At 38.5% G+C, this 25,719-nt stretch overlaps 1 protein-coding gene across 1 annotated transcript in view; it reads left to right on the top strand.

The window, feature by feature from the left end:
• LOC121659727 (V-type proton ATPase subunit S1-like) overlaps positions 1-25,719 on the top strand; it is a 50,962-nt gene that overhangs the window by 21,676 nt on the left and 3,567 nt on the right. Inside the window, exons 7-9 of the mRNA XM_042018172.1 lie at positions 15,961-16,202; positions 16,794-16,847; positions 23,602-23,839. Coding sequence (XP_041874106.1) covers positions 15,961-16,202; positions 16,794-16,847; positions 23,602-23,839 — 534 coding nt within the window. The remainder of the gene's footprint in view (positions 1-15,960; positions 16,203-16,793; positions 16,848-23,601; positions 23,840-25,719) is intronic.

The following is a 25,719-nucleotide window of genomic DNA, read 5'->3' as shown; positions in this document are numbered from 1 at the left end:
TGTATATTAGCATGTAACCTCTCCTTGGTATGTATTGCAGATCTTTGGCTGTGCTTGAACTGCAGAAGGTATGAACTGTTTCATAACCATAAGTGAAAGTACTAACTCCCTTTGCTTAAACCATAAAAACTATATTGCATGATCTAGAAGTTACAGAATCACTCCCCAGTGATAGCCAAGATCAATATATATAAGAAGTAAAAGGCTTTAATCATGTTGAGAATGATTTTCAAATGCACTATGTAAACTCTATAGCTATCATTCACTATGGAAGATTTGCCTTTACTAGTGGCCTTATTCTTAGTGATGAAGGAAATTGGCTTTAGATATTACACTTAAAAAAAAAGGTAATCTCCTTCTATCATTCACTATGGAAGATTTGCCTTTACTAGTGGCCTTATTCTTAGTGATGAAGGAAATTGGCTTTAGATATTACACTTAAAAAAAAAGGTAATCTCCTTCTAGTTAGGTAAATTAATTTTGTACAGTGAAGGTCCCAAAAAAATGGTGGTTTTGGGCTGCTTCTCTTCTGAAAGCTCTACCTACTTGCTCTTGGGCTATTTGTGGCTTAATAGCATCACAGTGACATATTCGTTTGTTTTTCCATTGCCTCAAGCATAGAAAAAGAAATGTGAGAAATGCATGTATTGGAAGAGGTTCCAGGCTGATACTGGCTTCAGAGAAAGTGAATTAATGAGCAAAACTCACCTTTGATTGAGCATCTTTTCTGATTTGATGAGCAAGAGCTGTTTAGTTTAGTCAGTGCAGACACAGATACCTTTAGGCTATCATAATTATCAGTTCATTACCCCAGTGCATGATGGAGATTTGTTCAGGCTGATTCTCATTCTGTTCCAGTTTCAGCGTGATTGGAGGGCTAGAGCACCTCTTCTGTGAGGAAAGGCTAAGGGAATTGGGATTGTTCAGCCTGGGGAAGAGAAAGCTTCAGGGTGAACTAATTGCTGGCCTTCCAGTACCTGAAGGGAAGCTACAGGAAAGCTGGAGAGAGACTTTTTACAACAGCATGTAGTTATAGGACAACGGGGAATGGTTTTAAACTGAAAGATCGTAGGTTTAGATTCAATATTAGGAAGAAATTCTTTCCTGTGAGGGTGGTGAGACACCAGAACAGGCTGATGCCTCATCCCTGGAAGTGTTCAAGGCCAGGCTGGATGGGACCCTTAGCAACCTGCTCTAGTAGAAGGTGTCCCTGCCCATGGCAAGGGGCTTGGAACTAAATGGTCTTTAATGTGCCTTTCAATTCAAGACATTCTATGATTCTATGATTTGAAGCTGGAAGGCAGAATTAAGACTCTGAATGAGACACCACTTGGTGACCTACCCGAAATGATTTCACTAACCAGTTGATGATTCCTCCTACCATCTCATAAAGGAACTGCCTTCCTCCAACAAAGCAACTGCTGAGTCTTGTGGCTCTTGTCCTCAATGCTTTACCTTGTAGGTCTAGCTGAGTTGGGATCTCTCTGGCTGAGAGAGAGATTTGTATCACCTAATTCTGGGCAAGTGAAGTCTGTATGTCTGCATCTGAAGTCATCAGCCAGGGTTCTCTTCACAATCAAGTACTTTTTAGGGTATGATCCTTCTGACTGTTTAGTAGGGGACCACTGCAGGATGAGATGAAATGCACCCTTAAAGGCAGTCATCACGCTTAGGTTAGATCTTGACATGTACATATAGTCAGACAGCTCTCACTCAACATTTCTCATATTTTTTTCCATTAAAAACCAGAAACTTATCCCAAGATGTCAGGAGTGTCCGGCCAGGGTTTTCCTTCCCTTTGAAAAGCATTTGATAGCTTATTTTTCTTCATGAGAACCAAACCCCCTGCAGTCCTTGTTCTACTTTTTCATCAGGAGTTCTCATGAATATGTGAATTTCTGTGTTCTTGGGGAGTTTGATCAAGGTCACCTCTATACTTGTGCGTTCTTCTGGTTAGTTTTTTGGCTCATGGTTGTGATGCATAATTTTACCTTGCTGTTGTAACTGGAGAAGTTAAAAAGGCTGCCGTGATTTAAAGACAGATATGCTTCAAATCATAAATCTCATCAAGTCCCCCATACTTCCAATCCTCATAGGTGTCCCTGTAACATTTTTGCTAATTTTCTTCTGAAACTGCAAGACAGTTTTACAGTTGTTATCTTTTCCCAGTGAGATCAAATGCTGAGGGACCACATATTGCTAAAAGGAAATTTATGGCTACATCCCAGCTGATACTCATTTTGTTGACTCCACTCTTTAGAGATGCATTGTGAAATGCTGTTTAAATTTTCTGTATTGCCATTTTCAGAGAGCTTCAGTTATCATCATCTTTGGACTCCTTCATTCTACAGGCTGTCTGCTCTGGTTGGTGTTTATATGTGTTGAGTCTTTGATACCACTCAGAGCAAAGCAGTATGAGTTATAGGAACTTCATACAGCTGGAAGTAACACTGGAATCTGTCACACAAGTGGTTACTTTTGACACTTAAAAAATGTCTCTTGGAGGTATCCTCAGGTGCTACTGATGTGGACCCCAGCTGAAAAGAATATGAAAAGTTTTTATCTGCTTTGACAATGCTTGTGGTTATGTTTACTTTGTTTCTGCCTTCTATCTAATGCATTTTTTAAAATGCATCGTATTTTGCTGTTGCATCTTCCACTTACATCCAGCTCCCCTCTGTTTTGTTGACTATTCAGTTTAGCACTCTGAGGAGACTGAATGCTGCAACAGCCACCCTGCTGACTTCACAGCTTCTGGCTAATGGAATGCTTTTGATCATTTAATATACTCAAACATTATATAACGTGAGGTTTGCCATGAATAAAACATTAGAAAAATGCTTATAATGCCATTTCAGGAGTTGGGGTGTAGATTAAATATCCTCACACATCCTTGAATACAGGAGTTGCCTTTTTCATTTAGTCTTGTATTTTTATATTTGAAGGAGCAACTGTAGTTTGACATAGCATAATAAAGCATCAGTGTTTCCAGCCTAAAAGAAGAAGCAAAAGGAATTCCTTATCCTTTGGTCCTCTTCTCTCCCCACTTAATGAATGGCATTATAATAAAACATAAACTTTAACTTGTAGATGAAGCATGTACATTTAATTACTTCCTAGCTAACTCAGTTTTGAGAATTTTTTTCTGACACAAGTAGAGTATTTTTAAATAACTACAAAAGAACTGCTTAAGGCAGGTTGAAGCCAGTTAGTTGTCACTCTAGATGAACAAACATTTAGCTAAATTAGTTTCCAAATTGAATGATAAAGATGTGAGAGATGCTTGTTAGCAATTCTGTATGATTCATTCCATGTGTTAGTGGGGAATTCAGAGAAATAACTGAAAACTAGTGTTTTACCTTTAAGTCTAGACTTTCCACCAGGGTGAGTTAAGATGTACTTACTTTAAACATTTTTACAGATTTAGCTTAAATTTTATATTTATATATATATGTGTTTATGCACTTCAGTGCTGAATGAAAGGCAGCATGGAACTAAGCTATTATTTTTATATGATCAGGACAGTTTCGTTATTTTCAAATGCTAAGTTTTTAAGGCATAGATGAAACCTGTACAGATGTTCCATATAGATCAAATCAGAAAGTTGTATTTATTTTGCATTTTAAGCTAAGGACCAAGAAAACTGGGGTGGAGGAGTGGGATGGTAGAGAAGGACACAGGTGAGGATGAAATGTTTCTTACAAAAAAACCCCAGAAACTGGTAAAATATAAGTATTTTAAAATTGCGATGAGTATTCTAGAAGTTACGGCCATATATAAGCAGAGGTAATAAATGTAATCATGCAAAATGAAATTAAGGTATATGGGTAAAATAGGATAGAATAAATGGAATGTGTAACTGTAAAAAAGTGTATTTATATGACACGTTGGTTAGGCATGCTAAACACTTTGGAAGGAAAATGCCTGGGTAAAAAATGTGTTGGAGTGACAGAATAGAGCTGTAAGGGACTGATACTGTGTCTTGAAGGAGCTTTGGATTCCAGGAGACAAAGATAAATATTCTGAGAATTCTGGAGACCTATTCTAAGAATAGTGTTTGAAGACTGAGGTTGAACACAACATCCAAGTGATATGTCTTTAACATAAGGATTAAAATAATCCATCTATCTGTGATTTGATAACTTGTCCAATAATCACCACTAATTATGGTGACTGACACTGTTTATATCTGGAATACAAACTGTTTTAACACAACATAATAAAAGGGCAAACTGTGTCAAAAAAGGATTTTCCCCCACACCCTCCTCCCCACATGGAAGCATCCCAAACTGTGTCATAATTAACAGAGTGAAAGAGGTGAGGCTATTAAAAGTAATAGTCATGCTTCAAAAAGCATGGTACTGTATGATACAGAAAATTAAAAGGAATATACATTCTTGCAAATTTAGTGCAATATCATATGGCAGACCTAAAGAGATTCAGAGGAATAATGTGCACAAGACCCAAAAACTATTCATAAAAACACATCAGACAGGAATTCTTTCAGAGAGCACTGGATCTAATAAAAAAGAGGAACTCAGAAAAATGAGTGACAATGCAAAGCCAAATGTCCTGTGTGTTGATCATTGGTGTGGTAGAACACAGAGAAGTTCTCATGTCAAGCACTTTGTCAATAGTCATTGAGCCTCAAAACATTTTGCTGCTACTCAGCTGGCATTAGAATAGATCAATAAAATTAGTAGTGTCATATCATCAAGGTCATGTATTATTCACCTAAGTTTAAACTAAAGAAACTGCCAAACTTTCATCATGATTTCTAATGTACAATTTTTGAATTACACATTTATAATATATATGAAAATTATAAAATAGTTTAGCTTTCATCCCAGAGGAGCAGGTTCTTTCAAGTGTGAGATGGGGCTTGAGAACAAGCTCCTTCTGTCTGGAGCAATACAACCAGGAAACCTACCTTCCATACTGACAAAAATGGTTGAAACCGTAGTTATAAATATGTGGAAGAAAATACAGTGTGATTTCAGTGTTCTCTAAGAGGTGTAAGATGTGCAAGTAAAAGTGACTGTGTTGCTAGAGTAAAAAGGGTAAAAAAGTAGAATTATTTGGTAACAGGAATAAAAAATTTAAAGGTAGGAAGGAAAGGATTAAAATAAAGGATTTATATTCACAGTGGGGAGTATTTGCCAGTGGGATTCTGTGGGGATTGATGTTGATGCCTTTGCTGTTCAGCAGAGTAATTAGTATGGAAAGGGGGCTGAAATCCAAAGGTGCCAAAGTTTGCTGATGTACTGACAAGTTGGAGGAACCACTCACAGCACTGCATTACTGGGTGATAAAAAGAGAGATACAATCCAGTCTAAAGAAAAGTTACATGTAAGGAAAACCTTAAATATACATATTACGCTGTAGTGAGTGGCTGCTGTTTCTCAGAAGAGGGACTGCAGTACAAATGTGGGTAGATCTCTTAGAACATCCCAGCAGTCAGCAGTAGGATGAATAGCAAGCAGAGTGCTACCCACCATTTGGAAAGGAGGAGGGCAAAGCAGCACATGTCAGCTCACTAAGCCCTTGGTGAGTGCAAGTCTGCCAGTGGAATAGCACATGTGGTTCACCCCATCTCCAAAGGATACAGTAAAGCTACAAGATTAAAACATTTCAGCTAGGAAAAGTGAGGGAAATTCAAGAGGGAAATAATAAGTAAAACCACCAATTACATGGACAGGCTGAACAGGAAATATTACTCATTTTCTCTGGAAAATATCCATGGCAATCACCACTCAGACCATAACATGGGAATTTAGGGGAAGCAAATTCCTTTAAAGAAAAAAGTGAACTATTTTTGAATGACAAAAGCACACAGATTTCAGTGATTACATAAACTAACTAATGGAAGAAAGGCAGGAACGATGGATGGAAAGAAGATCCTATTACCTGTGTTAATTTGAATGCAACCTTCAGCCTTGAAGCTTTCTAACTCAAAGATTACAGAAGTCAAAGAGGGCATCCTAGGACAAGTATTGTTTGTATTTACCCTTTCCTTATTTCAGCTGCCAGTTACTATCAGGAGCTCTGGCTGTGAGCTTTGCCCTCACACAGTTTAGCTGGTCTTATGTCTTGGCAGTGGAAGGTTGGGATATTGACATAGCATTTCTCTGGGACAGGAGTGTGAAAGGTAATATGTAACTTATTTAACTAAAGGCCAGGAGCCAGAAGAGGCAGTCAACAGAGTAAGCAAAGCTACACTGTAAGAAGCTCATGGACTTTCCTCCTCATGCTTGCCTATTAGGTTGTTGTAGAATTGCCACCTCTGAAAATGAAAATAATTGCCACCTCATAAAAAAAAAACCTGCTGCACATAAATAATTGTTCTGCTGGCAACCAGGAAATCCATCAGGAGAAGTGACTGTGTCAGCTGAAGATTGGGTAGGTGCGAGCTCAAGCTTGGTGCAGTCTTCCCTACTTTCAGTGCAGTGAAATGGGCTGGATTCTCAAGATCCATGTGATTAAGCATCTGCAAATTGCCTCTGGGAGCTCTGAATCCTTTCCCTGTTCATTGCTACTGCTGAGCACAGAGACTTGTGTCTTCAGTGCCTTCTCCAGACACAAAAGCCCACAGGCATGATCTTTTCCACAGGGAGATATACATTCCCATTTTAGGGAAGCAAAGGGTTAGAAATGGGAAACGAGTACATCTCTCCAGAGGATGACAGTGTATGTGCATCCACCCATGAGATACCTGGGGCTGAAAAGCCAGGAGCTGAGAGATATGTGGCTGTATGGTTGGGTGGCTTCTGCATGTGGTCAGAACTGCCTTACGCTAAATATCTACCTGCAGTACTTCTTGTCTTCCTTGCCTTCATATGAAACTGAACTAAAGCTTGTGAGAGAACAAGCTGGTGCAGTCACAGGGATGCCCCATGCATTGAAAAAAATTTGTATCCTGGATCATTTGTTTTGTACTGCAGCCTCTGTTGTCTGTGCTAGAGACCTGGCCGTTAGAAGAACAAAGACACACTTTACCAACACGACATAAAAATTTGCTCTTAATCAGTAAATGCAGATCACATTTCCTGGGAAGTGTGAGATCTGATGGCAAAATAACAAAGCCCTAAGTTTTAGTCCATCCAGTCTGTAATACAGATAGGACTAGTTAGAAGAAACCTGGATTATTTCATTTTCATTTCAAGTGAAATTTCATATTCTGTCTTTCTTTTCACTTTACAAAACTTCTTGAAAAAAATTATTTTCTTTATGTAGTGCCACAGAAGGTTTTGATTTTGGAAATTCAGTGTTTTGTAGTAGGAAGACATTTTGTTGTGCTGTTCTAGATCTGCTATATTTATGCATGTAGTGGCTATGTTTTTCTCTACTTTTTAACTCTTACCCTCAATGTGATCCCCTGAAGTATTAGACTGCTCAAAGCCATCAACTAATAATTTCCAACCATTTGTAAAAGTAAAGAGGGGCCATCATTATTCATACATAGCCACTGTGTATACAAAACCATGGAATCATTAAGGTTGGAAAAGACCTCAAAGATCACAGAGTCTGTCAGCCTATGCAGCCATTTAAACTCCTAAGTGCAGCACACATGCCTCTAAAGTTAGCATAAAGAATTATAATTTCTTAACAGAATTTTCAAACATATTTATGGTTTTAGCAAAGGAATATGTCTTTGCTTTAGGGATGGATATTGAAATGCTCTCTCTAGAAGTTACTTTTATGAAATCTAAGGTCTTTTCCATAAAAATCTGTGAACTTGGAATTGCATGCAAGTCTCTTTTCAAAGTTTGTACATTAGAGTTCTAAGCATACAAAGCTAAGAAGTAGCCAGTGTGTCAATAAAAGGTTAACAGACTGCTAATGCAGTGTTTTGGTATTGAAACACAGAGCTTATTTCTTTCTCAGGACTCCATTACCCATTCCTGCTAGCTGACAACTTTAAACTGAAACGGATTTCAGTCAACTAATACATGATATCTTTCTTTTTAGAAAGCTGTCTAGTTAGAAAATTGACTGATAAAAGAAAGTTGTGGTATTAATATCCCTTGATAAAATAGTCTTGTATGGTCAGACCCCTGTAAAGTACAGCAGAGCTAGAGGCAATGGTGGGAGAGCTCTGGGACTTGCCAGTGCACCCCTGGACTGTTAGGTGGGGATGCTGTGAGAGAAGAGGCTAATTTGCCCTGGGTGAGGTTGACAAGTCACTGTTTCTGCTGGGATCCAACCTAGTACTGTAGCACTGCTCTGAACCATGCCAGCCTGCCAACTCGCTCCAGCTTCACACGGGAATCTTTGTTACTGAGCTGCTGTGTGACATTTGTCCTTAGCGTCACTGCTAGACCAGAAAAAAGGCAAGAAACGAATCCCTTTCCTGACAAAATGCCCCAGGCACATTTTTTAATTTGTTGGTGGAAGCGTTGCTTTAAAAGCTGTACATAAAGTGATGCCTGACATCAAATTTGATGTTACATGGCATATTTTGTTCTTGTTCTGTATTTTTTGTTTTATGAAAGCCTCAATGTTTACAATTTTATTGAAACACTGCAACTATTTTTCTGTTTTGTGATTTCTGATTTAGGCCAAGTAATTGAGCGATTTCCTAAATTGATATTTAATGAACCAGAAGAAATACATTCTACTCTTTAGTGCACTACAGTATGAAAGTTAAACATCAGTTATTTTAACAGCTAGATATCTCTTCTTCTGGGGCTTTCAGCCAAATCACTTGCAAAATTCTGCAACAGAACAGGGAGGGTGTCTTGCCTTATGTTGAGCGGAACTTTTGGAAGGTGAATGTTGGATTCTGCTGTGCCTCCTCACTGTTAAAAACTACTTCCTTCTCCCCAATACATGATTTCCTTATGACCCTAAAAATATTCCTTGCTCCTGATCCACAGTTCTCAGAATGTGAACTTCCAGCAGGAGTAACTGACTGTGGTTGAACCAAATCCGCAGCCAGGCTTGCCACTATCTGGCACTGAAGCTTGGATATGATATTGGAACAGCAATGGACATCAAGCTACTAAAGCAATTCCACAAGAATGCTGGAAGGAAGCTGGTGTTTGTTTTTTAATAATCCTTATGTTATAAATTTCCATTTTGCAAAGTTTCATATTAAAGCATTGTAACAAGGATCCATAACTAGCAGACACAGAGGTGGTAGTTCCACCTAACTTCTGGGAATGATTGCCTGCTTTGGTCTCATTTTGGTTTAGTTGATGGGCTAGAGGCAGGTAGGAGAGAAGGAAGTTATGAAATGGAAGTTGATGACATTGGCTGAGGTGTGTTAACTGGGAGATTTAACTAAGTTTTGGTGGAATCATGTCTATTTTGAGAAAAACTTGAAAGAGGAAGAAAGATTTATCAAGAGAAACAAAAGCATGGAAATCTTAAAAAAAGCATGGCTATTATTTCTGAGATTAGCTTTGTCTAGACTTTCTGATGTGGATTTCATTTCTATATATACACCTTCTAGCTTACATACCCTACTGTCAGAAAAATTATATGGATATTAAGTGCAAGAAAGCAGAGTAGAAGTTAAAAACATTTTTATCGATTTTCTGTGAAAAAAATGCTTGTTGTAACTTCTCTGTCAAAGAGATCCAAGCTGCTAGATTTATTGGCCAGTTTTGCAGATTAGTCCTCCTAAATCCTGCAGGATCAAAATATTAAGTAGAAAAAGGGAGAATTTTAAGGGTCTTCAGATTTTTAATTTCCCTGTGACTAGCCTACATCTGGGACAAACAGTGCTGGCAACTCTCCCAGCACTATGAGTAACACATTTTGGCTGCTGTCTGCATTTTTCAATTAAGTAACCCACCAGACCCCCATGCAACCTCTGTACAACTCTCACTGCGTATCTGTTCCATTTTATTGCAGCTGACACTCCTCTATCCTTTTCCACATCTCCTATAGCAACTTGAATTCTACATATGGACATAAGAAAGTGGGGAAAACAACCAGTTGGAAGTGGGTATTCCCCTAGCAGTCTAAAGCAAAATCTGTAGCTTCTTTTATCTCTACGGCAGAATTTCCTGAAACAGGGCCCAAAATCTAATGCTCAACCTGGGGACATTTGCATCAGCAAATATTCCTTGAATGATACATCTGGTAGATTCTTTTCAGGATTAATTCTGTTTTACAATGCAAGTTCTTAATACATTTCTTTTTCTCTCTTTTGTATACTGCTTGCAAAGTCTGATTTACTAAAAAGGTGTAAGTTAGTTTTAACACTTTTGATGACCAATACATTGTTTTCATTGAAACAATTGTGTTTGGGTTATTTGTCTTAACTAAAATTTAAGGTGTTGAATTAAGTGTAGTAGCTCCTTCCAGCTGCTATTCCAGCTTATACATATTCTGTTTTACTTTCTAAAATCAGGATATTTTTATAGTTAAAATTCCTGCTCTTTCTTATGTTAAATGAAAAAGTTTGGTATAAAAATCCATTGAAAATTGTATCAAGAAAATAACAGGAAATAGATATTTCTTCAGAAAATTTGGACTACATTTACAGACATGCAGGTATGTGCCATAGATTGCCTTATTTTGAAACCTTTCAAGTGGAGTGGTTTTCACAAGTGCCACATCACAACACCCTGCTCTGGGTTCTGTTGCTTGCATGGTCCCTACTAACTCTCTTGTCTCTGCTCAGTGTCGGAGGCACAGAGTAGTTCCATTCTCTGTAAATGACTGTCAAGAGATCTTTTATCCAGCCCAGTGCTGCTAAGGGACAGGCCTGTGAAGAAGCACATCTAGCCATAAATACGTGAGCTGATACTGCAGATTGTGTTTATGTAGGCCATTGAACTGAGCAGCCCAGTAAATACTGCTGTTTTATTGTCTCTTCTAACAGAAGATCTTGAAGTGCTTGCTCATTACTTGGGTGCCCTCCACAAGTCACAGCAGTTCTATCAGTTATAAAACAGAACATGATGTTTTACAGTGACATCATTACCTATTACTGTAAGACGTGCATTTTGACATTAACATTCATGTCCCAGCCTTGCTTTTGTGAAAAACCCTGAGTGATGTAGAACACCAGGTACAAGCTGATTGTCACAGCTGCCAAGTCATTTGGCTTGCTGGTAGAAGTGTGCATGGTTCAACAGGGAAGCCATCAGATACTAATGTGAGACAATAAGGTTGGTCATATGTCTTGCAAGGCACCAAAATGATAGTAATCATTGTTAAAAAATGAATGCACATTTCTGTGCATTCTTTTTCTCCTGCTTTATCAGAGTAATAGTAGAGGAAAATATAGAGGGAAATAGAGTCAAGGATTCTTCTGAGAAAAATACTATGCTATTGAAATGTATTCTGATGTCTTGTTTAGGCTTACAGTTGCTGTACAAGTACATGAAATAGGGCTGGAAGGGACCCTAAAGATCATCCACTTCCAATTCCCCATGCCATGAGCAGAGACACCTTCAACTAGACCAGGTTGCTTGAAGCCCCATCCAACCTGGCCTTAAACACTTCCAGGCCTGGAGCAGCCACAAGTCAGCCTAGAGGGGAAGTAAAAAACAAAACCCCAAAACATTAGAAATCATAAAAATGTAAACAGTTAAAACTTTCAAAAATAGAGGTAATTGGTAACTCTGCTTAATGTTCTAGATTTTGACAGTTTAAAACACTGTTATACTGTAGTCTTCCCCTGACAGGTGAATGAATAAGTCCAATCAAATATATTTCTGTTCACTGCATGTGTGATTTTGTAAAGTTGACACCACAAAGAACATTTTTACAGTTATACCAAATTCTAATGCTTGCCTTTCAAATTGCTGACCTTTAGCAGTGCGATTGCCTGCACTGCAGATTCGTGATGCGCTATCCTTCAGGAAAATGGATATATTAGCAGGGATGGTGGTGATACTATCCATAGTGAGACCATGATGCCACATCAAGTAGAAAACATGGAGGAAAACTGATCTGTTTTTGTGGGAAGGAATATGAAATGACAGTTTCAGAAAAAGCATTTGAAATGTGCGGGTACTTGGCTGGGGTGTGAGTGCTGAGTGGCTTCTGATATGGCACAGCCAAACCCCAGAAAGAAGCATGATCTGCCCTGCACTGAGCACACGGCAGCCTCCAAGTGTCATTTTTTAAAGGTCATCTTGCAAAAAGAAGATTTTGATGGTCCCTGTTAAAGCAAATTGAGAAAATGCAAGCATACAGTTCTTTTGGTATCCCGTCAAAAGAATTACAATTGGTACACAATATGTAGATGCAGTTCCATCTACCAAACCCAAAATCCAGTTCAGATAAAAGGTATTTGTCTTTGAGGTGTTATTGTAGCAGTTGCAGTGCCTGCCCTCCCCTCCGTGGACCTTGCACCTCATGATTTAGGCCATCATATGTGACTCAGGAAGATTCTTTGTCCTCATTTTTACAATGTATTTTGAGCTTGTCTCTACATGCAGTCCCTAAATATTTTCAGGTGCTTTTCTTCATTTGTGCTATGCTGTGCAATGCTAATAAGCAATATCTGGTTCTGATACTGCACTTCTTTTTCTTTTTTTTTAAGTAGAAGCTAGGATTCTTACGTAGTTTTGCCATACTAACAACTGATTTAATCATGTTATGACTAAAACTGGAAAAATTACCAATTGCCATCTAAGTCGGGTATATACAGAGAATGCACTGTAGTGCACAATGCAGTATGGATGTATGGATTAAACTAAGATACAGCCTTAAAAGAGAAAGGGAATGGACCCTTCTGCCTACTCACCTCCCTCCTTGAAAAGTACAGAAGTATCTTTTCAGTAAGAGCAGTAATCCCACAGAGAGGATGTGGTCATAAATCTATGCTGTTAGAAATTAAAAGGAGCAGCAAGCACCACCAGGACATTTTCTTATTCTTGATGTGCACACCTTAACACAGCAATAAGAGGTCAAGAAACACAAGATTGAAACAGAAGACACAATCACCTGTTGAACTGATATTCAAAAATCCCAAGTTGTAACCAGTGTAAAATTTAGTCTGTTTCTGTTGTTCATTACCATTCATCATTTCAGCAAATGAAAGTTTCATTTTCGCAGTATTTTGTATGGTTCTCATATGTGTTTACAACTATTTGATTTATATTTGTTTTCAACTGTAATTTCAAATGTATAAAATGGCCCCAAATCTTTTTTCTTGTCTCTAGCCACTCTGTGTTGGAAGAGCCAACAAAACTGTGGCAACAACAACAAAACAAATGAATAATTTTGGATGTGAGGTCTGTTTGCTTTGAAAAGGATTCGTATGTTTGTGTACCAAAATGTTGCCAGATCTGCTTCCTTCCTCCTTTCCAAGAGAAATGATTCTGAATTAGGAGGCTTGAAAAACAGATCAAAGGGAAGAATTTTGTTCAGGCTACCTCTAATGCAGGTTCAGTTAGTAATTACAGCATTCAGTTCTGGTCTAGGAAAATACAAGTGGCACCCTTTCTTTTTCTTTTCTGTACATTATTTAATCAGGTCTTGCTGTTGTTCACTGCATGACTGAGATCAAAAATGCCATTGATAAATTCAGAGAACAGACAGTGACTCACACATCCCTCAGTTCAGATTAGGTGAAGGAGAAGGGCACACTAAATAACAGAATTAAATATGGTTTAATGATTGGCAATGCTTCCACGATGTATTGTTCCTAAATAATCTAATTTGATTTACAGTAATTCAGTGTAAATGTAATCCATTTGTCAAGGAAGTGTCTTGTAATTTATAGTTTAGCACGAAATATATGTCATCAGAGAATGATTTTAATTCAGTAAGCTCATGTTTGTGCAGCAACAAAAGAAAAAGAAAATGTTCCTTGAACAGCAAAGCAGGGACATAGTGGATTGCAGTCACCTGGAAGGAGCAACTGCTGCCCTCTGGTCTCCAGTGGGTCCCAGGCTGGGCTGTTTCAGAGATCCTCCTTCCAGCCTGAAGACTAAATTTTTTAAAATCTCTGACTTCGAGTGTGCTTAATTCACAGAATCACAGAATATGCTGAGTTGGAAGCAGATTGAGGGATCCCATTAGTGCTCATTTCCCCAAATTTTGGCACACTATCTCATTGCTCATCACTGGACACCCTGGTTTTGTGCCTTTCTCCCTTCCAAGCTCATTTAAAGCTTTGTTGTCAAGCCCCAGTAGCTCCCGTGCTAGAGCTCCTTTTCCCCTCTGAGACAGGTGCATCCTGGCAGGTGTCAGTGGACCACGTGTTGAGTAGATCAGCCCATGGTCAACAAACACAAAATTTCTCCACTGACTCCAGCTTCAGAGCCCTGCATTGACCTGATGGACCTGCCTATTCCTATCAAACTAGTGGATTTTTTTGTTCCTGAAAGCCCTTCTTTCCAGGTTTACAATCTTTTGATTCATATGCTTTCTGAGAGAGAGAAGGGAATCTCTATGTAAGAGCCTCATGGCAAAGTACTGCTCAGAGAGCAACAGAAATAAAGCTGTAGTCTTATGATTATATTTTAATAGCATTCTTTTTATTTTAAGGTACTTCAGCCTAATCCCCCAAGTTATCCCAATCACAGTATCCAATGTAGCATTCTTTTCACCTGTTAGCAGGTGGTTTTTAAAGCCCTCTTTAGATGATACATGGGGCCCACATAGTGAAGTCAATAGTTAGACAGGATATAATTTAGACTTCAGCTTTTCCTCTCAGTTTGAAATAAAATGATTACATTTCAGGAAAGCCTAAGGCAAGATTTAAAGTTTTATATCAAAAGTTGAATATTTTCTTTTGTTGTACCCTGTTCTTTTTAAGAAAATGGTATTCATTTAAAATAATGCTTGTTCTGTTGTATTTGAAAAGGCACTACTCTGAATTGAAAAGAAATTCATAAAGTATGCATGTATGGGAGGGGACGATTGCATTCTTTACTGGAGCATGTAGTCAGAGGGTTTTAATGCAGCCCATTCTGCTTAACTGATAGAATGAGGTACCTGCAAAGACGAGCTGTAAGTAACAGATGGCCAGTGGTGTTTACAGAGCAGCCATTAAGGTGACAGAACCTTCTGGGGCTCCTCTCCACATCCAGGTTATAAAGTGATATTATAGTCTCTATTTCAGACCAGAAAATGGTCCTTGACTGTCTTTAAACCCATGGAAAGTAGTTCTGGGCAATAGCTCCACCTAATTACAGTTCTTGTAACCGTTGTGATGCCTTTCATTTCTTGTACCCTAAAGTTATACAAGGGTAGAGGCCACTTGTAGCATACAAAGTTGTAAAGCTGACATGGGACTCAAAAATAGGTGGAATATCCCAGATATGAATTGAATAAGAAATGAGGAGTAAGATAAGAACAGGTAAGGTTGCTTTAACTGTTGATATCCGTGGGGCTGCTTTACCAAGGACGCCCTGGGCACATTTTTTAAAATCATTACCTACTAAATGTAATTCCTGGAAATATCCTAAAAGCAGATGTGTCTCTTGTAGGAGTTCAACACATCAGCCAAATGAGCAAAGGTCTTCTTTTTCCAGAAGCCATCAGAAGAGTCTAAAAATAAGTTTGCTGTAGCTAAGTAGACTGCTCTCATGCTTGTTAAAATGGAAGACTGCAAAAACCATTATTGTTGCTTAAGGGAAGAGTGTCACTGAACTTGAAATTTTGTAAGTTGAAATTTTCTTATGATTGTATTGCAGAAAAAAACCTTAAATTTCTTTCAGTATATTCTTCTGGGGAAAAAAAATAATTCTTCTACCTGTTAGCACAAATGAATACTACTATCTTAAGGCAACACTACCAACATGGTTTACATTCATTTGCCTGAATTCCGTGGTGCTTGTTTTCACGTGTGGATACTTGGCCATAGGAACCTAGGTTAACATTACCTCATTAGCCTTCACACCACCAGTTAAACAAACAGACAATAATAAATATTGAGGTTGATTGGGGGTTTAAGACTGGGTGCTCATGGTACAGAATGGTGAAGGGCTGTTTTCAATTGAAATTACTCTTACAAAGGGATGAATTGTTAATGTGCTGTTATTCCAGATTTCTAGAAGAACTGATGTGGTGACAGAATTAAGACGACAATTAATGGCTGCTGAGGAAGAAGACAGTTTATCATATCCTCCTCTGAATGTGACCACTGGAAACCATACATGCATCCTTTTTTATGCTAGTAATTTCAGCCTCAAAGCCAGCAGTTCAGTTTTAATAGATTTGACAAATGCAACATTTGTAACACAGAATGTGGATATTTCTGCCTCTGAGTGCTCAGACAGCAACACAACGTGAGTAGCACAAGAAATTTCACATCATTATGCGTGCGATTCTGAAAACTATCAGAAGTGTTACAATGTAAAATTAGTGCTATTTTAATTTTCTTCTTCTAAAGCATCCAAAATTTAAAAAAAAAATTGTATTCTTAGAAGAAAAAAGTTAAGTCAAGACCACAAAAATTGTTCAGAAGAGGCCTCTTAGTTTCAGTCTTTTTCTTCTTATGTTCCTTACTTCCTTGTTTGTTTGTATTTGATCCAGACAGGTTTCCCTGTGTCTGATCTCACAGTCACAAAAATCTCCACTGGCATTAATGAGATCATAACTTCATTCTCTTGAAGGGGAGTATTGCCAGTTAGGAGGTAGTAATTCAGCTAGAAGTACATTAGTGAAACATGATCTCTGTTTTCCTTTACTTTGAAGCACCTGCTCTTGGGTAAATAAAACCCTAGAAATATTTAGTCATATTTTTCTGTGTACTGAACCTTTGCTATATGACTTCTGTAATTGCCTACTGATTTAGAATATTCCCTCAAATTGAAATGTCACAATGATCTAATTTAAGCTGACTACTCTAACATTAAAAATCTGTTTCTTATTCTTAGACTGTCATTAAAATACACAAAACCAGTGAATGGAATCAGCAGCCTAGAGATAAGGTAACTTACGATTTATTTTAAATAGATCTTTTGTGGTTTACAATGCCTGTTAATAAATTAGGAGCAAAAAAAAAAGGGGAGGAGTTAAATGAAGATATTTTTGAATTTGTTATTTTCTTTCTCTTCTGAGGAGTCACTATGCAGGAAAACAATAATACAGTCTTTATACAGAGAATATATTCATGTGCTCAGGCAAAGTTCTGAAAAAATATTGTAGGCAAACATCCATACTGTAAGGTACTGGTATATGCAGCTTCCTGTTTTACTGATAGGATCGGGCCACAGTCCTCTCTCAGGTGAATCTAATTGTGATTTGTAAGAACCTCTAGCAGCTGAAGTCTACCTGCATAGCCAGGGCTGGATTGAGTACTAATGTGGGTTGCCAGTGCACTCTATTAGTGCGAGCTTGTGGTTAATGAGGGGTGCAAAAAGTCTTAAAAAGTCCTTTTTGCTCCATGGATGCAATACAAGACTGTATTTCTCCTACCATGACAAGAGGGAAGAAAAGCTAGGGAATTGGAAGACCTGTGAAGAAAAATCAAAGGGAGAATCATGGAATCATTTGTGTTGAAAAATATCTCTGTGATCACTGAATCCAACCTTTAACCCAGTGCTGCCAAGTCCACCACTAAACTATGTCCTAAGTGCGACATCTTTTAGATATCTTCAGGGATGGAGACAAAGCCACTTCCCTGGGCAACCTATTCCAAGGCTTGGCAACCCTTTAGCTGAAGAAATTTTATCTAATATTCAACCTAAACCTCCCTGGTGCAATTTGAAGCCATTTCCTCTTGTCCTGTGGCTTCTTACTGGGGAGACAAAACGAACCCCCACCTCACTACAACCTCCTGTCACGTTGTAGAGAGTGATAAGGCCCGCCATAAGCTTCCTCATCTCCAGGCTAAACACCCCCAGCTCCCTCAGCCCCTCCTCATAGGACTTGTGCTCCAGATGCCTCCCCAGCTCCATCGCCCTTCTCTGGACAAGCTCCAGCCCCTCAATGTCTTTCTTGGAGTGAGGGGGCCCAGAACTGGACACAGGATTTGAGGTGTGACCTCACCAGTGCCAAGTACAGAGGGACAATCACTGTCCTGGTCCTGCTGGCCGCACTGTTGCTGATCCAGGCCAGGATGCCATTGGCCTTCTTGACCACTTGGGCACAGGCTGAGTCATGTTCAGCTGCTGTTGACCAGCACCCCCACGTCCTTTTCCAGTGGGCATCTTTGCAGCCACTTTGCCCTGAGCCTGTAGCGCTGCCTGGGTTTGTTGTGACCCAAGGGCAGGACCTGGCACTTGGCCTTGTTGAACCTGATACCATTGGCCCTGGCACTTGGCCTTGTTGAACCTGATACCATTGGCCCTGGCACATCAATCCAGCCTGTCCAGATGAATGCTCAAGTGAATAAATGCCATTATTTACACTGAGACAGAAGGACATCCTGTGTTTAGGTAAAAGGACCCCAGAAGAACTTGTGTAGAGGAGAGTCAGTGATGTGTTTGAAGTAGTATTCAGAGTGCATAGAGACACTTGCAGTCATTATCAGAGATCATGACAGGTGGCAAAAAACCAGACTTAAACTGTTATTTAGCATCTCCCTTCTCCCTCAAACATCTAGAGCTTCGTGGAAGAACATAATGTACAGATAAGATTGCTGTTAGTATAGTATTTTTACTTTTTTTACTATTAAAGTTAGCTGTGTATAGGATCCCAGAGACTTGTCCTTGGTGATGGTGTCAAGCATGCCTTGGTCTCAATATTGTGAATTATCAAAGGGACATGTTCCCTAAACACCATGGGGAATTAAAAAAATATTTTCCTTGGATCCCATTCAAAAAATACTGATCTCAAACCAAGACTATACCCAAGTTGTATTTTTCCTTTTACTACAAATCCCAAAATATCACTTTCTCTGGTGCTGCCATGATGCACTTGTGTCTGCTCTTTACTGCTCCTGTCCCACTCTGATAGAGACAGACCCTCCAAAACACTGCTCTGATTCTCATTCTTCATCTTTACATATCCTAGCACAAGTCTTAGCTGGTCTGCTGTAATTTCTTTCTCTATGAATGAATCTGGTTGTTTCCTACCTTTGTCCTGAATATGGCTGTCCTCAGCATAATATCATCCTTTCTAGTAAAATTAGAGTTCCAACAAAATAGTGTAATTCACAAAGCATCCTATGGAGCATGGCACTGTGCTTCAAAACTAGTTTACTGCTAGATCTTAAAGGTGTTGTTTCTTCAGCAGTCAGAAGGCTTCACTTAACTGTACAACAGCAAATTGCAAACCTTGAGACACTACTATAGAAACAAAATCCTCTGAAACATTTATCTTAGATTTTGTTTGCTGCAGCTGGCAGAAGATCAAATGTGATGTTAGTACACACATGGATTTAGTGAGGATTATTTACGTTTAGCCATCTGTTTATTAAAAGAATTATGATTTTAATTAGTTATTGGATGAAAAATTTAATGTGGTCATGAATCTGAGTTGCATCTGGAGAGAAGAAATTTGAAGCAACTCTGCAGACAGACTAACTGTAATTTAAAGAAAAATAGTACAAAAGGTGAATGGTTCACATTTTCTTTCTTTTTCAGGAAAAATTTTTCTATCCTTTAAGCCTGTTGTAGTAGAAGTAGAAATACTCACAAAGTCTTTCTTGACCTGTGCTTCTACTTGAACACATTATAACTAAATACCAAAATGCATAAACAGCCATTGAAGCTGGAATAAGAAACTCAGGCTCCACAATAGGTGAGGATTTGAAAAGATAGCTCAGGTAAGGTCCTGAACGTTGTCATGCCCAGCAAGTAAGAGTAGCATAGGCTGGCTGTGTTTTGCAGAATTTGATTTATTCCATTGGTCCACGTGTGATCCAGGTTTTTAATAGACCTTCAGGGCATTTAAACACAAATATGTCTAAATCGATGAATTTTTATGTATGACACAGGTGCTTAGAAATGTAAAATGGAATAGAGGAAGAATGTAGGGAGTAGCTTCCACGGTAACCATTTCGTGAACCTTCACCATGCATTGGCCTGGGTGTGGGAGGTAGAGAGTGACTGCTTCTGTATTGCTTTTTTCCCCTCTTCCCTTTGCTTATTAAGCTGTCTTTATCTTGACCTACAAGTTTCCTCATGTTTGCTCTTTCTGTTCTCCCCCCTGTCCTGTCGACAATGGGAAATGAGCAAACAGCTAAATGTGTGCTTGGCTGCTGGCTGGTATCAACCTCTAACACCTCAGAGCCTTTATAAATTAAAAATAATTCTAAAGACTCACCTGTTTATTTGTAGTTTTCTGTTGGATTGTCACTTGATGGGACAATAGTGTCATTTTAGGCCTCTGTTAGCTACCATAATACAGTATTGCATGCTATATAATGCAAATAATAAGATACATGGAACAGAACCAGAACAAGCTATTGACTTTTTTCATGATTTGCTAACACTTTATTCACCTTCTGTATCTCAGTATGTCTCTTGTCAAGAGCTTCCATAGACATACATTACAACCTCTGTTTTCCCCTTTTGGTTCATTTTGATTACATTTCTTGATCAAGATTACTCCTTGGTAAGATCATGGTCTGCCTTCACAAACAGGACACAAGCAGGGCAAAGAGGTGGAAGGAACAGAGCTGAGAGCTATGACTTCACTTTTTGCCTCTGTGAAGGCCATTTACTTAAGTGTAGGAGAGCTTATCTTGAAGACAGAAAGTGAGGCCAGAGAGGACCATGTTCAGGTAGCTCAGTTTATTAATCAATAAAAGAGGTTCTAACTTCAGCAGCATGAGCGGGATCCAGACTCTGCCCCCCTTATCAACACCAGTCCATGCCCACGTACGAGCAGCTGGTCATATCCCACCTCCCACTAACAGCTGCAACTGCTGCTTCAGCCTGTGCACACACACAGCTGTCACCTCCCTCTCCCTCTCTGTAGCAAAAGTTACAGTTTTATTCATCCTCCTGCTCTTGCACTGGGAGATGAGCTGTTAGGGAGTGGCTGTAGAGTGTTGTGATAGTTTTAGAAAAGGAAGCTGCTGCTGCAGCAGGAGTGGGAGCAGTGGGAAGTAGTTCTTTGCTGGAAGAAGCACCATCTCAGCTCTCTCATAAACTGATCCAGCTGTTTGAGCACTTGTCTGTCATTTTCTCTGGGAAAAAGTGTCCAAGTGAATGGAAGTGTAGAGCATTAGTATTCCAAACTTACATTGATACATACTTGACTGCTGTTGTTGCTCAGTGTATAGAACAGAATAGAGCTGACCCAAAAAAACATGTTTTAAATTCTTTTGCTTAACAGTTGTGTTTCTCTTTGAATCTTTGAAACAGTAATACTAGCTATCTTCTGCTTCAGAAATACCTCTGCTTGTAATGATTAGCCACATGAGACATGATCAGTGGTGGTGGCATTCAGAGTTCATACAGTTATCTGGCACAAAGGGAACCTGGCCCATGACCAGGAGTTTTCTGTGCCACCATACATAAAGTACATAATGTCTCTAATGTACATAATTGTCTCTAATGGTTAACATGAACGTAACATTTCCTTAAAAAGCCAAAGTACTTTCAGTTCTGCAGATAAAACCTTTGTTCTCTCTCTGCTCTGTATGATTAATTTGCTATAATGTGCTCCTTCTATTTGCTATCCACTCATTTGAGAAAATGTTAATGAAGTAATTCTATAGATTTTTGTTTTTTGAATGTCTTTTTTTCTTGTAATTTAATGAACTATAGTTACATCAGTTATCAGTTAAGTGTGTGCTTGTTGGAGGCTATTCACTGTTAGTTGTTTGGGAAAATGCTAAAGATAAGAGCCTGTATTACTAAGTTAACTGTGCTCAACTAGTTAACCAGTTAGAATATTAATTCCCGTAAGTCTGCAAGTAACACAACATTTTAGTCTGGTGTAATGTGGAGAGATAGTATTCCCTTTCACTCACGTACATGGCCTTATAAAACTTTTTGTTCATATGGTCAGTTTACAAGGAATTTCCTTCTTCACCACTTTTCTCATCTTACCAGCAAATGTACAGACCAAACCCGGCCTCTGTGGTTGGCATAAACATTTAAGTAAGCTTCTCTGTGTTTACAACTGGCTTTCAGCTAGTGCCTCTAGCATTGCTACTGGGACACCATGGAAATTCTGTTCAGATTGTACTGTAAATCAGGAAAAGGTTTCTTTCTTCTAGCAATAATATCAAAGTTTTAATTTTGTAACTGTGTAAGAATAGAATATTTTCTATATATATTTGTGAATGTGGACTGGATGGAATTCAAATTTTTTTTTCTTTTTCACTGATGCTTGCAGCTGAATGTTTTATGGATAGAATGGCTCAGGCTTAAAACATAAGGAATGCCATAAGACAAAACATCCTTTGCTCACTTCAATGACACTGTGTTCTAGAATTCCTTCCGAGCATTTTGAAATTCTTGAGGATTCTGAAGTTATATGAATGGCCACAGATTATTAATATTAAAAAAAAAAAAAAGTATAATTTGTGGTTAGATTCTATGTTGTGTGGTTGACACAATATTGAAAGTAACTAATTTGAGCAAACAAGCAATACTCTACAGAGAGAATATTCTTTCTATATACATATACCCTATAGAACATAAAATAGTCTATATTGTGACACATTTAAGATGACTGTACTTTTTTTTCAAACCAATCATAATTGCATCTAAGTTATTACTTCGTATTTTAAAGTCAACATACAGTGTTACCCATTGTGGATAGACATATTAGAAAACTTAATTTTGTAGCAAGTCTCATTTATTGCTAAATAGATTTCTCTTCTAAATCTTTTGTTGCTGTCAATAATCGAAAGAAATCATCAGCAAACTATATAGAGGTACACTTGCATTGACCAAGTAGGGTTAAAGTATTAAAAAATGTACACTAAGGAGAAAGGTTTATAATTTCCTTATGAAATAGCTTGAATGCCTAAAAGTAACAGTATAAAAAGTGGCAAAGATTAGCACATAGTCCTGATCTGTAAAGGATCAGGATGTACTTCTGGATGTCTGTATTGTTCAATTCTCAATTGTTTCTGTTGGGAGCTGTTCAGACTGCATTGGTAGTAACACACACATAAATTCCAGGATTATAAACTGCTGGATACTGCTGCAATACCACACATACACAGACGCTTTCAAAATAAGAAAATACTTTTTTGCGCCTAGCCTACTTCCAATTGTGAAACTAGAGCTGACAATCCCTCCTAACCCTCCAGTTAGGCAAAACTGTCTTCTACATCAAATTCAGACCTTTGCAAAGGAAATTGCCATTTAGGCATTTGAGCTAAGAAAGAATTGCAGTGATAAATTAGAATGGCTATCATGCTTGTACCTATCATAAAAGCAATTTTCCAAAAATCCCATGAAGTGTTTATTCAGAGGCACTGCAGTCTTACTGACACTTTCTCAGCTTCTCCTCCTCTGGTTATAAACTGTTGGTAACTGATGAAATATGGCGCTGGCAGAGGCCCTTGAAGAATGAAATTGCGTTTGCTTCTTGCCTGCCACAGTTGTAAGAAAGCTGTGCTTGTGAGATGAAACTCTCAGTAGTAAACACATTCACAGAATGTCTTCACTTCTCAACCATCTTAATGACATGGGAGGCCATGTCATCATCAGCTGTGATGTTTGCAGCCAGCAGTAGTGAACCTTTATCTGCCACCAGTACTTTATCAAATGTATATTAATTTTTTTCCTTCTAACCTTTTGACTTCTTTTTTTTTTTGTCCTCTGTTCCTAGGTTTTTAATGAACAACAAGTTCTATGAAGGCTCCGCCAGAAAATGGTCCACTTTAGATTCAGTTGAGATTGTACAAGATGAAGAAAAGCTTGCTAAATTTAATGTTTCTGCTATCTCTGCCCCTGCAGAGTATTCATTTCATTGTCAGCTGGTGGGAACAAGCAATCTCTATCCTGCAAGGCTAGTTCCATCCAATGATGAGGCAAAAAATTGGGATGTTTTCATTTCCAAGTTGCAAGTGAGTATGCATTGCCATTTCAGAGACAACTCCAAGAACTTTTACTTACTATTGTAGGTGTTGAATGACACACATTCAAAATGCCCTTACCTTCATTTCAGCCTGGGGGGAAACGTAAAAGAAAAGCTGTTCCTCTAGGTGAGCTATTTGGTAGAGGGGTACAAAAGATGCCAGTTGCTGAACAAGGAGAACATGAAAGCACAGCTTTGAAAAACAAAACTATGAAGTTGTCCACAGGAAAGAAAAACCAATTAAACCAAATGCGCTTAATCAGGCAAAGAATGACTAAGTCCTCATGCCTGTTTAATGAATTGGGCTGCTCTTGGAAACAGGGGCCTCTTAGGTGGGTGGCTTTATGCTGCTTACTTTGTTTTTATTTGATTTCTTGGCACTTTGTTTACCCAGGAAAGTACAGCTCAGTGTGGCTGCTGTTTTCAGTGACATGGACTGTCGGTACTCCTGCAGCTAGAAACAAAGCCCAGTGCAACTAAATTTAATGGGAGGTTTGCCATGGACTTCAATCAGGAATGGTACTAGGTCCTGCGTGGCCCAGAAGGAAAGCAGCTGGCTTTTTTTGAATGAAAACAAAGCTTTTCTGCATATTTATTACAGTAGTACAGACTACATATGTGAGGTGTAGATGATTACACCTTTACTATTTTGAACTTTGTTCTTGACTTCAGAGAAACAACAACATTTATATCTTAAAACAATATTGCACTAAAGGATCTCTTTGATGAAAGAGATCATGAAGATAATAGGAATAATTCCAAACTGTACTCTATTTGTCAAACATGAGCTAACCTCATGATAACTGGATACAAATGCTGATATAATTGTATTTATAATTCTGATAACAAACCAAATCTCAATAATCTGACTCTAGACTTAACATTTCTGCTTAAACAATGGCAATCTCAAAGAAAGAGCATTGGTGCTTAGATTTATTTTGCACAAATTCCAGTATCAAGTCTCACCATTTTTTGAGAAACCATGTTGCAATACATACTAATGTTGTGAAGGTTCCTTATGATGGTATTTTTTTTGTAAAGGACTGAAAATACCATTGTCCATGCAACTGTACTTTGCCTAGTTAACTCTTTGGAGTTAGGCTTTTGCATCACTAAGATATGAAAGGACATGGCCTGTGGAATTACAAAGTGTTCACTTACCATCTGTCTTTTCCTTGAATTTCTATATTACTGCCTTCTTAAATAAGCCTTGCTCCAACTTTAGTAGGCATCCTTTCATTGTGGTCTTAACCAAGAGTAGAAGTAATAGGTTTCTCATCTTCCTTATTGATCTGGAACAGCAGCTGCTTCCACTGTCCAGACAATAGAACTTCCAATTCCTCTTGAGAAAGGGCTTTTTCTCTGATCATTTCCTAAAGATGGAACACAACGTAAAAACTCCCAGTCTGATTTTTTTCTGTTGTGTGAGAAAACAGAAGGTCATGATTCTGGGCTCATTTCCAAGTTCTATCTGACCTAGATCATACTTTTCCAGGTGCCTTCCACTGATACATACTGAAAGGTGATCTCAACATCAGTCTTGTTATTGCATAAGGTTTAGAAACCCCTGAACACTGTTGCATGGAAAAAAGCATGTGGGATGTGCTCAGTAGTTGCAGCCAGCACAAAATCTTGTTGCTGAAACTGAAGAACACGATTTTCATGTCAATGTTACGCAATGAATTAGAAACCAGGATCCAGTGCCAATCAAACTGGCACAATTGCACTTTGCAGTGTTGGCTGCTGGAAGCTAGATCACAGTAATAGAGGGACAGTCACAGCTACAGAGGGAAGCTTTGCACAGCTTGTTCCAAGGCAAGGTTGAACTGGTGTAGCCTTTTACTTCAGTTCTGGAGCTGCCTCATTCAC

The sequence above is a fragment of the Corvus kubaryi genome, unplaced genomic scaffold (genome assembly GCF_017639235.1).
Source record: "Corvus kubaryi isolate FWS band 111438036 unplaced genomic scaffold, C.kubaryi_AGA036_p1.0 137, whole genome shotgun sequence".
NCBI lineage: Eukaryota > Metazoa > Chordata > Aves > Passeriformes > Corvidae > Corvus > Corvus kubaryi.
The sequence above is the reverse complement of the archived record's forward strand: the minus strand, read 5'-3'. Positions and strand labels throughout refer to the sequence as shown.